Source organism: Triticum aestivum, chromosome 1B, assembly GCF_018294505.1.
Source record: "Triticum aestivum cultivar Chinese Spring chromosome 1B, IWGSC CS RefSeq v2.1, whole genome shotgun sequence".
Lineage (NCBI taxonomy): Eukaryota > Viridiplantae > Streptophyta > Magnoliopsida > Poales > Poaceae > Triticum > Triticum aestivum.
Genome location: NC_057795.1, coordinates 667,894,985 through 667,909,420, shown reverse-complemented (window position 1 = coordinate 667,909,420; position 14,436 = coordinate 667,894,985). Strand labels below are relative to the sequence as shown.

General features: G+C 43.8%; 1 protein-coding gene across 1 annotated transcript; it reads right to left on the bottom strand.

Annotated features, from left to right (window-relative positions):
• Nucleotides 1–12,096: 12,096 nt before the first annotated feature.
• On the bottom strand, nt 12,097–13,833 carry LOC123082091 (uncharacterized). The gene is made up of 4 exons (XM_044504509.1): nt 13,437–13,833; nt 13,204–13,343; nt 12,313–13,104; nt 12,097–12,213 (listed from the first exon to the last, which is right to left on the bottom strand). Exons 1-4 carry the CDS (start codon nt 13,831–13,833, stop codon nt 12,097–12,099), a joined length of 1,446 nt encoding a protein of 481 aa, XP_044360444.1.
• Between the last annotated feature and the right edge of the window lie 603 nt (nt 13,834–14,436).

Here is a 14,436-nt window from a genome sequence, read left to right as displayed (position 1 = left end):
AAAACTGTCAGGCAGCCTCTGCAGTTTGGGACAATGAGCGATGTAGCAAACAACAGATATCATAATGAGATGGGTGAAGGGGAGATCTCTCGTTTTATATACCTGCGTCATGGATGATATTGAAGTCCCAAGTATGATACTGAAGAACTCGGAAGCATCCAACTCGTACTGCGGTGTCGCAGAGCGGCGGTGGCTGCTCCCCCCCATCTCTGATAAGCAGCAGAAGAGACCAATTAGCACCCTTACAACAGATCATAAAACATGCATGATAACAGGCTATACTGAAAGGCCAATTGTACTGGACTATAAATTAGGGTAACAATGACATAGAAGATGGGAGCACTTAGTACACATTAGCAAAACAAAATTCACGGAAAGTACCCCATATGTCCTATTTTTAGCAAAGTCATGCTAAAATTCATGGAAAATTTCAGCATGAGCTTTGCTAAAAATAAGACATATGGAGTACCCGAATTTGCCGGAACGGAAGTTAATCGATATTCCGACAAACTCAAGGGCCTCTCAGGGTACCTACAAAATCATTATCCCCGCGTAATGAAGTCCCCAATGGGTTGACATTTCAGAAGATCACAAGTAGCACGCACCTTGCTACCCACACCACCACAAAATAATACTAGAAAAAAAACATTACTATGCCAAAGCAAGTGACTTCCACAGCCACACAAATTAATTACTACTAGATGGAGTACTCCTAACTAAGCTTGTACTACAAGTGACATGACAAGCATACCAAATAGGCAACTAAACTGTTTTTTTACCAAATAGGCAAATAGTATATGCACACCATGCATAGAGGGACAAATCAGGAGTTTAGGACGTGGATTCTCTGCTCCCGATCTCAAATACACCATCTTGATCAGTAAAATAAAAAAAAGTAAATACATAAATTAAAAAGATTCTTAATTTGTTTGACAACAAACATTGCTTAATGTTCACCCTCAAACATACTAAGTCCTGATGCTTATAAGAACAATGAACTTATAGAAACTCCTTAATATGAATATTATACCGATGATAAAAGAAGTGAGACAAGAAGTGTCTGCAACCTTGAGTAGATTCCCGGGACCTGAAGGTTGTTCACCCTGCTCATATCAAATATTATGTTGTATTAGCAGCAAGTAGACAAGCCTCCATACATCAAGCCCTAAATGATGAATAAACTGGCCAGAAAGAATCAACAGAAAATAGCAACATACATTTCTATCGATCTTAAGGCCACAGGTGATGAACACCTAGGTTTACTGATTAAAAAGAAACATCGTGATCATGTTATTCCATCTGATCCAAAGCAAAAGATGAAACAGCTTGTGTTTCATAAGAGAAGTCCCAAACTTGTAGTACGTTTCTTATTCAGCAACATTCAGTTTGACAGCAAAGCTCACAAGAGAGAGAAGTTCCAAACTTGTATGTTTCTTATCCAGCAACATTCAGATTATCAGATTGGCAGTAAAATTCACAAGATCGGTTCCCAGACTTTTATTTTTCTTATTCAACAGCATTCATATTGGCAAGAAGAGACACACTAGTACAATACAACCGCCCAATTCACTAGAGGAACGTTACACATGACACATGAGACCAACAGAATTGCGTACATCCAACAAGTGCAACAACGGCCACCACATACCTATCACAACACGAAATGCGCAAAGCCTATCTACTTGAAGCAAATGTGATCATGTTATTCCACCTGTCATTATTTTCACAGAAAAATTGCAAGAGGGAATTAAGCAATAAATATTTTCCAGTGCCATGATCATCATGGTCCTCACTGGGGCAACGAGAGAGGAAACCTATCAGATGCAATATCAGCTACACAAGTTTTTTTTCTGTACACTCAACAGTACACTTAACATTGCAATATCAGCTACACAAGTTTTTTTCTGTGATTAGGAGGTCATAGTTCATTCCATCTTCAGAAATAAGCACAACCATGGGTTCTTAGATGCAGTTTGGACAGTGAATACAGTTTGGACAGTACTCCACTGTCAAATTTCATTTAGGGCAAAAACTAAATACAGTTTGGACAGTTTAGAGAGCAAAATGTAAAGATTTGTGAACATTTGTTAATTTTGAAAATTTAGAGAGAAGAAAAAGGGGGATACCTCGAGCTTGGATAGCCTGGGCTCCGGCTTGGGCTTGGGCGGCGGGGGCGGCGCGTAGTCCGACGGTGGCGGGGACGGGGACGTCTGGGACTTGGTCGGCCGGTGGTGCGCGGTAGGGCGTGCGGGCGGGCCTGAGCTTGGGCGCGGGCGGCGAGTCTGACGCGAGGGCGGCGGGGGGCGCCGACACAGCCTTCTCGGGCGCCAGCGTCGAGGAGGCGGTGGGCGGCGATCCGGAGGAAGGGGCCGCCTTCTTGACCTTCTGTGCAGAAGAAGGCACGGGTGGTGAGAGGAGGAGGAGAAGAAGCTAGGGGGAAGGAAGGGAGGGGACGTACGTGTTGTGGCGGGGCGGCGAAGGAGCGGCAGGGGACGACGACCGGGCGACGGAAGGACGAGGGCGGGGGTGGGGGAGGCGTGAGGGTGGGCGGCGAGGCGGCGGCGCGGGGGAGCTGCAGTGGTGGGGGGCGCGGGGGTCGGGGCGGCGGCGGCGGGGGTCGATCTGGCGAGGGAGAGGGGCGAAGGGATCTAGCGAGGGAGTGGGTGGAATTAGCTAGGGGGGAACTTACTAATGGCGCACCCCGCAGAGGTGCACCATTAGTATTTTTTTTATTACAGTTCGAGCCCTCAGGTTATATTCCACCTAACCCAGTCTATATTAGAACCCGCCCACTAGCCCGACAGGTTAGCACGCAGCACACACACTAGGAGGTCTTGGGTTCGATTCCTAGGCTCCCCAATTTTTATTTTTATGCATTTAAAATGTTGTTTGATATTTATTTGTGTTTAAATATCTTCAAACTTGTTTAAATCATAACAGTTTTTTTTTATAAAAACAGTATTTTTTTTAAAAAAATATGTTCAAATTTGTTATTTGAAAATATTTATGAATATGAAAAAGGTGGAGTGGAGGGTGCGGTGGGTCATCGGCGACGGTGGAGTGGGGGAGGGTGCGGGCCGGGGGTCGGCGGCGGCGGCCGATGGAGCGGGGGAGGGTGCGGGTGGTCGTATGTGGTGGTGGAGTGGGGGAGGGTGTGGGCCGGGCATCACATAACAACTTAGCATTCAAGAGTACCATGATAACACAGACCAACACATGCCCTAACCAAAACATGCTACGGCAGAGGGCAAGGAGGGAGGAGCAGAGAGGGAGAGGTGGGAAATGGAGGCGGGGGTGAGTTGGATGGGGTACCTGCGGGCGTAGAAGACGGGGGCGTCGTCGGGGACGAAGACGTCGACGATGTGGATGTTGCCGCCACGGAAGGCGATGCAGTCGGAGATCCAGGATGGTGAACTGCGCGCGGAGGCCAGGGGAGTCGAGTCAGTCAGGGGGAGGGGGCCGGGAGGGAGGAGAGGAGGAAGAGAGGAGAAGAAGATTACCTGACCACGATGAGGTGGTGGCCGGAGCGGAGACGACGGAGGGCGGAGACGGCGAGCTTGGGGGAGGCGGGGAGGTCGCGGGCCTCCTGTCCTGGTGGACGTGGGGCCTCCTCTCCCTGGTGGACGTGGAGGCGGCACCGAGGCTCCAAGTCTCTGGCGGCTCCGAGGGTTAGGGAGGGAGGCGAGGGAGGCGGTGGCGAGGCTCCAAGTCTCCGGCGTCTCCGAGGGTTAGGGAGGGAGGCGAGGGAGGCGGCGCTCGCGGGGGAGGCGGGGCTCGAGAGGGAGGCGATGCGTGGGCGGCGTGGGCACGTGGGCGGCTGCGGCGGGCGGAGGAAGGGGAGAGGGAGGCGGCGGCGTACGGTGAATCTGTTATTTGAAAAAAATATCATCAAATTTGTTATTTGAAAATATTTATGAATATGAAAAAATATCATCAAATTTGTTTTTTTTTTGCAATTTTAGTTGCATTCATTTGTGACGGTGGAGCGGGCCGGGGAGGGTGCGGGGGAGAGGGTGCGGGTGGTCGTCGGCGGCGGTGGAGTGGGGGACGGTGCGGGTCGGGGGTCGGCAGCGGCGGCCGGTGGAGCGGGGGAGGGTGCGGTGGGACGTCGGCGGCGGTGGAGTGGGGAAGGGTGCGGGTGGTCGTCGGCGGCGGTGGAGTGGGGGAGGGTGCGGGCCGAGGGTCGGCGGCGGCGGCCGGTGGAGCGGGGGAGGGTGCGGTGGCACGGGGGGTCGGTGAAGGGTGCAGTCGGCGGCGGCGGCCGGTGGAGCGGGGGGTCGATCCTGGTACCATTAGAAGTTCTGCAAAAAAAAGTATATATTCTAATGGCGCACTCTGTGTCTAGTGCGCCATTACTAGTTAGAACTAGTAATGGCGCACTTCGCTCTGATGCGCCATTAGTATATACGGAAAAATGAAAAAAAAAATATTACTACTGGCGCACCGTGTGTCTGGTGCGTCATTAGTGTCTTCCACACTAATGGTAGTGGCGCACTACCTGACAGATGCGCCATTAGTACCCATCCCATCTATAACCCTTTTTCTAGTAGTGATAGATGGGAAGTTCCTGCTTTGTTTACATCTTTTGTTGCGTGTTATTCTCATTTACCTGGATAACCGTAGTTCAACAAAACTAAAAGCTAGATATATGGTAGTAATGGCTCCTTCCTTCTTTTACTCCTATTTTCTAAGCAGTGCATTACTCAGATGAAATCAATTATGCAAAAATTCTGGTGGACAGGAATGCAGTATGATAACTCGAAAAGGCCAATTTGTTTGGTCTGAAACTTGCAAGCCTAAGATAGAGGGAGGACTTGCAACTAAAGATCTATTTGCACTAAATAAAAGCCTTCTAATGTCCTCTTCCTAGAGAATTTCTACGAAATATGGAAATATGATTTCTTGAGTTCTCAAGACTATATGTTTTCATAATAGTTCTTTCCAGCGAGCAAAGGTAACTGTCCTACTACTTACCATATTTCAATCTTGAATGTAAAAGATCAATTTAGTGCTAATTGCAGTATCCAAATTGCTAATGGCAACTCTAATATTTAGAATACCCTGTGGTTTCCTTTTTGTGCTAATTGCACTATCATAGTAATATTAAGATCCAGGATCAAAATTACTCATATCCTAACACCAGTTCGAACCTTTGGTTTGTCAATTTAAAATCTTGGAGCTTATCTCATTTCCATCTCATTTAATCAGGCTAATTGTAATTTGCTTCTATTCCCATCTCTTCGATTAATCATGATGACATAGTTGTTTTGTAACATCCACACAATGTTATTTGTTCATCGGAAAGTGCTTATCAACCTTTGACTTCTCTCTTGCTTATAGAAATCCGTCTGCTAATGTTGTTTTAAGGAAGCACCAAGAACATCACTTTGGCAGCCTATAAGTGGAAGTGTATCCCTCCAGGGTCCAAACTTTCATTTTGAGACTCTTAAGGAAGGCTATCACAACTGGAGAAAGAGGCACGACCCATTCAAAACACAATGATGCTATTGGAGATGTTTAGTTTTTGAAAAGGAGGATAACCCCTGGCCTGTGCATCAAAACAATGCATGCGACCATCTTATTAAAAATCCAAATGAAACAAAGTCTTCAAGTCAGTGCAGCTCACAAAAGGAGCACAAAATGGAAAGAAAAAATAAATTAAAGCCACAACCGGCGATAAATGAAGGACTAGATGACTATGTAGCCAAATGGAAGATAACAGACGTCTTTTCTTATCTTGTCAATATGCAAAGATTGTTTTGTTTCTTTTTTCGGTGTAAGGGTTGATGGACTTCTTCAACAAGGATCTACAACTGTTCCAGATATGATTGATCAGATCTTGCACCCTTGTTATCAAGAGCGAACTCTAGAGTTTATTCTTACGGTGTTATGGATGCTCTGGAAATATATAAACAATCCAAGCATACAAATCCTTTGTGGATCATACATGGAGCGAATAAATTTCTAGCAATCCAAGAACCAAACAAGCAACCTGAAGGACTTGCTGAGGGAAGACCCTCCTTATAAAATTGTTTATTATATTGATAGGTCAAGGATCCTACAATGTCCATGGAACACGCAAACTCTGCCATTTCTCCTTCTGCAAGTTCTACCAAGATTTCAGGACTTGCGTCTTCATGCGTGCACTTCGTCATCTAGAACACACAACAACTTTTTGTGTAGGCAACATTGCTTGCAGATAGCACTATTTAGGTACAGGCTCATGTTTTGGATCTTGTATCCATGGCTGCCTCGAAGCTCCGGCTTCATCAACATGCAAATTACTCAACATATAAGGAAACTATTGCTATGGCGACATTGACAAGAAAAGAAGAAAAATAAGGGTATTGGAGTATCATAGAAAGTTTAGAGAGCTTCATGCCGAGAATTGAAGGGGTTGATAAAGGGGAGTACAAAACTAAAAGAGAAAGAAATAGAACTGCCCATAGATAAGCTTAAGATGATATCTATTCAACTCCTCGAAGCACCTGCTTGTACACCCGTTGTAGTGAAGCTCACTCTTTAGCCTCTTGTCGAACTAAGGTTTTGTTCTATGCAAGTTACACACATCGTTAATGTTTTGGTAGTGACTTGTATTTTTTATAAATGAATATAGAGTTTACACAAAAAATAGACAGACTAGCAAAGCGCAACACACCTTAAAAAACATACAAGGCGTTGATTTCAGTTTTTCGTGGTAGAACCGCCGGTCTAGTCAAGTTTAAAACTGTGATTTCGTTAAATTCAGGTAAGCTTTCGTCCCTCACGAAGAAAATACAAAACAAAAGAGTTAGCCCTTTTCTACTCTGTTCTAACTCAACCTCAAAACTGAAGGAAATATGCCCTAGAGGCAATAATAAAGTTATTATTTATTTCCTCATATCATGATAAATGTTTATTATTCATGCTAGAATTGTATTACCCGGAAACATAATACATGTGTGAATACATAGACAAAAAGAGTGTCACTAGTATGCCTCTATTTGACTAGCTCGTGAATCAAAGATGGTTAAGTTTCCTAACCATAGACATGAGTTGTCATTTGATTAACGGGATCACATCATTAGGAGAATGATGTGATTGACTAGACCCATTCCGTTAGCTTAGCACTTGATCATTTAGTATGTTGCTATTGCTTTCTTCATGACTTATACATGTTCCTATGACTATGAGATTATGTAACTCCCGTTTACCGGAGGAACACTTTGTGTGCTATCAAACGTCATAACGTAACTGGGTGATTATAAAGGTGCTCTACAGGTGTCTCTGAAGGTACTTGTTGAGTTGACGTATTTCGAGATTAGGATTTGTCACTCCAATTGTCGGAGAGGTATCTCTGGGCCCTCTCGGTAATGCACATCACTATAAGCCTTGCAAGCAATGTAACTAATGAGTTAGTTACGGGATGATGCATTACATAACGAGTAAAGAGACTTGCCGGTAACGAGATTGAACTAGGTATTGAGATACCGACGATCGAATCTTGGGCAAGTAACATACCGGTGACAAAGGAAACAATGTATGTTGTTATGCGGTTTGACCGATAAAGATCTTTGTAGAATATGTAGGAGCCAATATGAGCATCCAGGTTCCGCTATTGGTTATTGACCGGAGACGTGTCTCGGTCATGTCTACATAGTTCTCGAACCCGTAGGGTCCGCACGCTTAAAGTTAGATGACGGTTATATTATGAGTTTATGCGTTTTGATGTACCGAAGGTAGTTCGGAGTCCCGGATGTGATCACGGACATGACGAGGAGTCTCGAAATGGTCGAGACATGAAGATTGCTTTATTGGACGACTATATTCGGACACCAGAATGGTTCCGGGGGTTATCGGATATATACCGGAGTACCGGGGGGTTACCGGAACCCCACCCACCCCGGAGGTTAATGGGCCTCATGGGCCCAAGTGGTGGAAGAGGAGAGGCGGCCAAGGGGCAGCCGCGCGCCCCTTTCCTTTCCCCCCTCTCTCCTTCCCTCTCCTCTCCTACTCCAACAAGGAAGGGGAGGGAGGCACCCCTCCCCCTCCCCCTCATGGGGCGCGCCAAGGGTGGCCGGCCCCCTCCCCTCCTCCACTCCTTTATATACGGGGAGGGAGGCACCCCCTTGAGACACAACAATTGATCCTTGAGATCTCTTAGCCGTGTGCGGTGCCCCCTCCACCATAATCCACCTCGATAATATCATAGCGGTGCTCAGACGAAGCCCTGCGTCGGTAGAACATCGTCATCGTCATCACACTGTCGTGCTGACGGAGCTCTCCCTCAAAGCTCGCCTGAATCGGAGTTCGAGGGACGTCATCGAGCTGAACGTGTGCTGAACTCGGAGGTGCTGTGCGTTCGGTACTTGATCGGTCGGGTCGTGAAGACGTACGACTACATCAACCACGTTGTGCTAACGCTTCCGCTTTCGGTCTATGAGGGTACGTGGACACACTCTCCCATCTCGTTACTATGCATCACCATGATCTTGCGTGTGCGTAGGATTTTTTTTGAAATTACTACGTTCCCCAACAAAAACATGGTGGGCCATTTCCATTGTTCACAGACCGACGGTGTAGATTAGGGAAGCGAACAAACAACCGCATACCATGTTTTCTTTCTCATTGGCTTTGATGTGTAACGATGGTTTTGGTTTACTAGAACCATTTGCATATTGTTTCAGCTTGGTGGAAACCCAATTCTTTTCCTCAAGATATCTTGAATGAAATTAAGAGAATGAAGACTCCAAGCAGCATCTCAGTCTCGATATTTGTCTTTTCGTGAGCATTTATGCTCATTTTTTCTTTTGAAACTATTTTTTTACCAGGAACGATTTAGTTTTGTTCTAGTAGATCAAGATACTTTCTCCTTGCTAGATTATAGTGATTTAGTGTAAATTCACATACCTACGAGCACTTATGTTGGGTTGTTTATGTTACATGCATTGGCTCATGGAGTTGTTGGTCATAAAGTACTGTTGCATGTATGGGCTCGTTGTGAATCAATTTCCTAAAATGAACTATAATATTAAGAAACATAAAAAGGTAAATAAAATGCACTGTAATTTTGTAATGATGGAGTAAATGAAGAACACGTAGACACCATATAATTTTGAGCGATCGCACGCTTGTATATTTTCTGATTTTTTCACTTTTGGTAGTTTAATTTTTATTTTTAAAAATTTCATGAATATGATTTTTCACAAATTTGGGAAAATATCTGAAAATTCGAAAAAATGTTATCCTGAATTAGAAAAATGTTCATCAATTTGTGAAAATATATGAGAAAAATTAAAATATGTTCGTGAATTCAAAAATTATTTGTGAGTTTGAAAGATGGTTATGACTTTTAAGAACTGTTTGTGAATTTTAAAACTCGCAAACTTGGAAAATGTTAATGAATTTGATAATTTTCATAAATTTATAAATGTTCACAAAATTTCACAATGTTCATGAAATTGGAAAAGAGAAAACGTAAAAGAAAAAATGAACAGAAACCACTAGAAAACAAGATAACCACTTCTTAAACCGGCGCAAAACCACCGCTTGTTCTGTCTCTCTGCATAGCTTTGCCTCAGCCCATTTCTCACCTAGCGGGGTGATCACCTGATATGTTTCTCATATATTGAGCTACTTGCAAAGGTTATAAGTAATAAAGAATTATATGTATTACCTGGAAATCATTGATACTTCGATCCATATGGAATAGTTTGATAGATTGAGCTACTTGCAAAGGGTATAAGTAATAAAGAATTATATATATTACCAACGAGGTCATAATTTTGTTTGGCATGACCTTTGCTAAAAATGAAACAATTGAGTGCCAAAAATTTGAATGGAAATGATAAACGTTTGGCCAAAACATTGGCAACTCTAGACATTCCCTGGAAAAAGAAACACACACACACACACACACACACACACACACACACACACACACACACACACACACACACACACACATGCACCGATAACACATCTGTCCATATCATCATGCATAATAAACGATAAGTTAGTTCTCTTACCTAGAGAGAGACGAGAAGATGATCTAGCTAGTTGTCGATCAATCGAGCGAGAGGCCATCTATCCAAATGTAGGTTGGTGAGCGTCATTAATGGTGAAGTGGTGAATAATTTAATGCAAAAGTTTGAGTGGGTGAAGGAGAGCTAGATTAGGGAGTGTGTGTGATAGAGCTGTAAGTTTAGTTAATACATCGCCTAGCTAAATCTAGCTACCTAATTAAGAATGAGGAAGAATTTAGTGCTTTCAAGAACAAGAAGAGGGGAGGAGGAAGAAAGTGAGGTGGAAGAAGAGGGTAGATTGGAAGGAGATGGATAAGGTTCACATGTGAATAGTGCATCGACGGTATTAGTGGCACGCCGGATGAATCACACATCACTAGTAAAGAAAAAACTGATGGTGTGCCAAATACTGCCACGCCGCTACTAAGTGGGCTTAGTTGAGGGCCACGAAAGTGGACCTCGCTTAATATACTGTAGCATGGTGGAAAGTAACACGCACACCTATTTACAGTAGTGGTGGCGTGGTTCAAATATTACACGCCACCATTAGTTTCATGGTCTGTCAGCCTACTGGGTCCAACATACTGGTGGCGTACCATCTTGTTTCCAAGCCACTAGTAGTACAATAACGATGGTGTATGAAATATGACCACGCCACCACTATTTCAAAGACATGGTGGTGACGCGGATTGAAACTGGCGTGCCACCAATTAAGATTATGGGTAACCATTTCTCTACTACAGTTACCTTCATTGCCATGACAAATTTAATTTTACATGCATATTTTTTTTACTTCTATAACTCATTTTATTTATTGTCATGGCGATTTACTTTCATCACTCATGGGAATTTTTGCTTTTAATGGATCATCGTAAATTTACTTTATGAAACACAACAATTATTACTAAACAATATATGGTACACCTTTTGTGTTCCACATGACGGTAATTTTACTCTTTTTTTCGTATCTTCATGTATACAGTAAAAATAGCTTACAAGTTTAATCCACATTTTTGCTACAATGTATAGATGCAAATTGCCATGAGTTTTTGTTTTGGGCCATTGATTTTTTTTCATGGATCTTTTGCTTTTAAATATGTTGGCAACTTTATAATTCATGGACCATGACAATTTTTGTTTGAATTATGGCAAATTTTACTAACAATCCATGATTGTTTTCTATTCTCTACCACGACAAATTTGTTTTTCTTTATTTTTGGACCATGACAAATTTTCCCTTTTTTTCCATAGCATGCCAAATTTTATATTTTGCACCATGGCACATTTCATTTTTTGAACACCATAGAAAATTTATAAACACTATGGCAATTTTGTTATCGTGACACTCTTTTTAAACTTTCCCCCCTTTTTTGATTCTTTTTGCATCATATCATGAAACAAAATGGCAACCTAGGATCGAATGGCAATTTGTAAGTTTTCATGCATGACATTTTTAGTTTTAGTTTTTCCTATTCTGAGTGCTTTTTTGGCAAACATAATTTTTAAGCCATTTTCATCAGATCCATGCTGAACTTGATGGGAGTTTTAGTATATATAATCATCGCTATTTATTTTTAGCTATTTTAAAGTCATGTCTAAGTACTAGTTTTAAGGCTTTTTGTAGTAGTCGCAGCAAAAACTGGGCTTTCTTTCTGTAGTGATGTTTGGGAGTCACGCTGGAAGCTGATCAAAGCGAATGATTTCTTTCGCTTGAACGATCGGTCCCCAGGGAATGATCGAATGTCAGCGCTATATTCGGGTCCTTTAATCCATCATAGCTGACCAAGAAATACAATAAACCGATACAGGATGTAGTAGAGAACCAGTAATTTTTTTAGAAGTTATGAGCAATGCAGTAAACAATCAGAAAAAAAAGGGCTTGCACACTAGAAGCCCCGCTTCTCAAAAGCCACAAGTTGTTTAGACAAGCAAAGAAATCCAAGTGAACTTTGAATACGGACCACCCTAGTGAGATACTAACAATCACAATAGCAACCATAAAGACCAACCATTACACACTCACAACAGGTTAACCAAATTAAGAGTAATACTGCATACTAGTACGGCTAAGCAGCAACGTTGCCAGGGGCTGCTAATATAGACCGAAGCTGTGGTAATGCAGCTTCTTGTTGATCTTGGGGATGGGGGGCAAAAGCACGGTGCTAAGAGCTCTGCGAGTGACCATGGCAGCTCTGAGTAGCTCCATAGCCTGTTCAAAAATTAGCAACACCTAGAGCTGGTCAATCAAAGGTTAGTGAGTTTTATAATCTGTGAGGCAAAATGTGTATATTTTGACAGAAATAACAACCTGGGGTTTTGTAAGGGCGACTTCTTTCTCTACAAGATCCTTTCTCTGAAGCTTGGCTTCAATAACAACCTGCAGAGTGCTTGCCAAGGATAGAGGAAGGACGTGCAGATCATCAGTCACAATGAATTTTTGAGGCCCCTGCTTTACATATGCTCCTCCGTTGTCAGATCCTCCCTTTGGCGACTTTGCATCCAGCTCACAGAGGTTTGTGGTTTTTACACTTACGTTGCAATATTGATGATAACTTTTTTTGTACCAAAATTTCTCATGACAAGTGGCAAGATTCGCAAAACCACGATCCTTGATACACTTCAAACAAGCATTGATCTCTTCATTATCTGGAGCTAGTTCTTGCACTTGAAGCATCGTGCTAGCGCCACAGCCAAAGAAGGGCGCCAACATTGGGGACAATAGCAAGTTCTGGCATTCTGGCCTCAAGCATCCTTGAGCACTTCCATCTATGCTAGTGTAAACATTGTCAAAACATCCTTTCGATGCCGATCTCCCATATCTTTTCAGTATGGATCCTAGAGGCATGGTCAGTAATCCAAAGAGAAGATCCACAAAATCGCCACCAACTTCGGCATACAACACCTTGGAATTGTTCTTTGTCTGAAGAACCCTGAGGTTGGCATTAACTAGTGAGTGCTCAGCCTCACTATCTTGTTCTTTAGGATGCAAGTACTCAGGAAGCATATCCACTACTGAATGATCAGGCGCCACAGCGACGTCAAGATAGTGATCAGTTAACGGGTTCTGCGACGTTAATGACCTCCTGAGCAGGTCAATTATCTGTAGCAGATGTATCATATCAGTTAAATAGTGTATGTTGCATGATTCGGCATAATGCTCAAACCAAAAAAGTTAACTGAGAACTTGAGAGAGAAAAACCTTGTCAGAACTGAACTGGAGAATCCTCTGCTCAAGACTGGACGGATCTGGCACTTGAAACTCGTCCAAAAGGGTCAGCATGAGAGAGGTTGAGGCCGGTGCAACTTTGAGATCGTCGGTGACAATGAACTTCATGCCTCCTTTGACAAAAACGCCATCCTCAGGAGCACCAGCAGCAGCGGCATTACGACCATTCATGGGCCTCTCCCCGGCTAGCTTCGCCATGACCTTGCCGCAACGGCAGACGACGCCGGGGACGGAGCTGAAAGCAGTGACGCTGCAGCTCGTGTCACCGCAGACGTAAACCTCCCTGTGCTTGGTGTCGTCGACTCTGACCTTCAACTGACAGCACTGCTTCGCTGCGGCGTTGATGGGCCTGAGCAGCATCGCCTTGCAAGCCTCGGTCCTGAACAGGTCGGGGGAGAGCCCCTCGACGCTCCTGTACAGCTCGTCCAGGCATCCCACCTGAGACTGCCCGCCGAGGAGGCGGACGACGGTGCCGAGGGGCAGCGTGATGAAGCCGAAGAGAACGTCGACGAACTCCTTGCCGGACTCCGCGAAGAGCACCCTGTTCCTCTCCTTGTCCACGAAAAGTTTCACGTCGATGGTCGTTTCTACTCCGGTCGCCATGGACATTGTGGAGGAAGTGAACGGGCGAGCGCGTGTCTAGTCTCCAGTGTCGTCTTGGATAAATACGGGCGGAGCCGTGGGAAGGTCACCGGACGTTTTTTGAAGCTCAAACGACGGATAGCTCGGCGGCCTTTGGCCCAAGAGTCGATGTAGCAATTATATTTACCTCTTCGTTTTCTACAACGAATTCTGTTAAATTTCTCTTTTTTATCCGTATATCGGTAGAGGGGTTCTCCACTTCTCCCTCTTTCAGGCTGGTCATAGTGAAGAGTAACTTAGACTAGTAACATGCATATATTACTAGTCTATGTTATTACCTTCGTAGTGGGTAGTATCATATATGTGGTAACATAGATGTCTTCATTTAGTACTTTGAAGACTTATTTTGCATTAGGAAACGCTATGTGATGGTAATATATTATGTTACTCTATTTGCCTCTCTCCTCATTAACTATTTGCCACCTCATCATTTTTGCTTATGTGGCATCTAAGTTACTACCTATGTTACTCCCACTATGACCAGCCTCATGGCACTGATCTGAGTGTTCTTAAAGTTTGAATGTAGTCCCTCTGTCCATGGCTGTTTTTTTCTTCGATTTGTAC

Excerpts from the sequence above, each read along its gene's own strand:
- LOC123082091 (XM_044504509.1), bottom strand. The coding sequence starts at position 13,833 with ATGGCGACCGGAGTAGAAACGACCATCGACGTGAAACTTTTCGTGGAC. Across the intron at positions 13,344-13,436 it reads CGGCGTCGTCTGCCGTTGCG|GAGGCATGAAGTTCATTGTC; the intron begins GCAAGGTCATGG and ends TTTTTGTCAAAG. Across the intron at positions 12,214-12,312 it reads TCGCCCTTACAAAACCCCAG|GCTATGGAGCTACTCAGAGC; the intron begins GTTGTTATTTCT and ends ATTTTTGAACAG.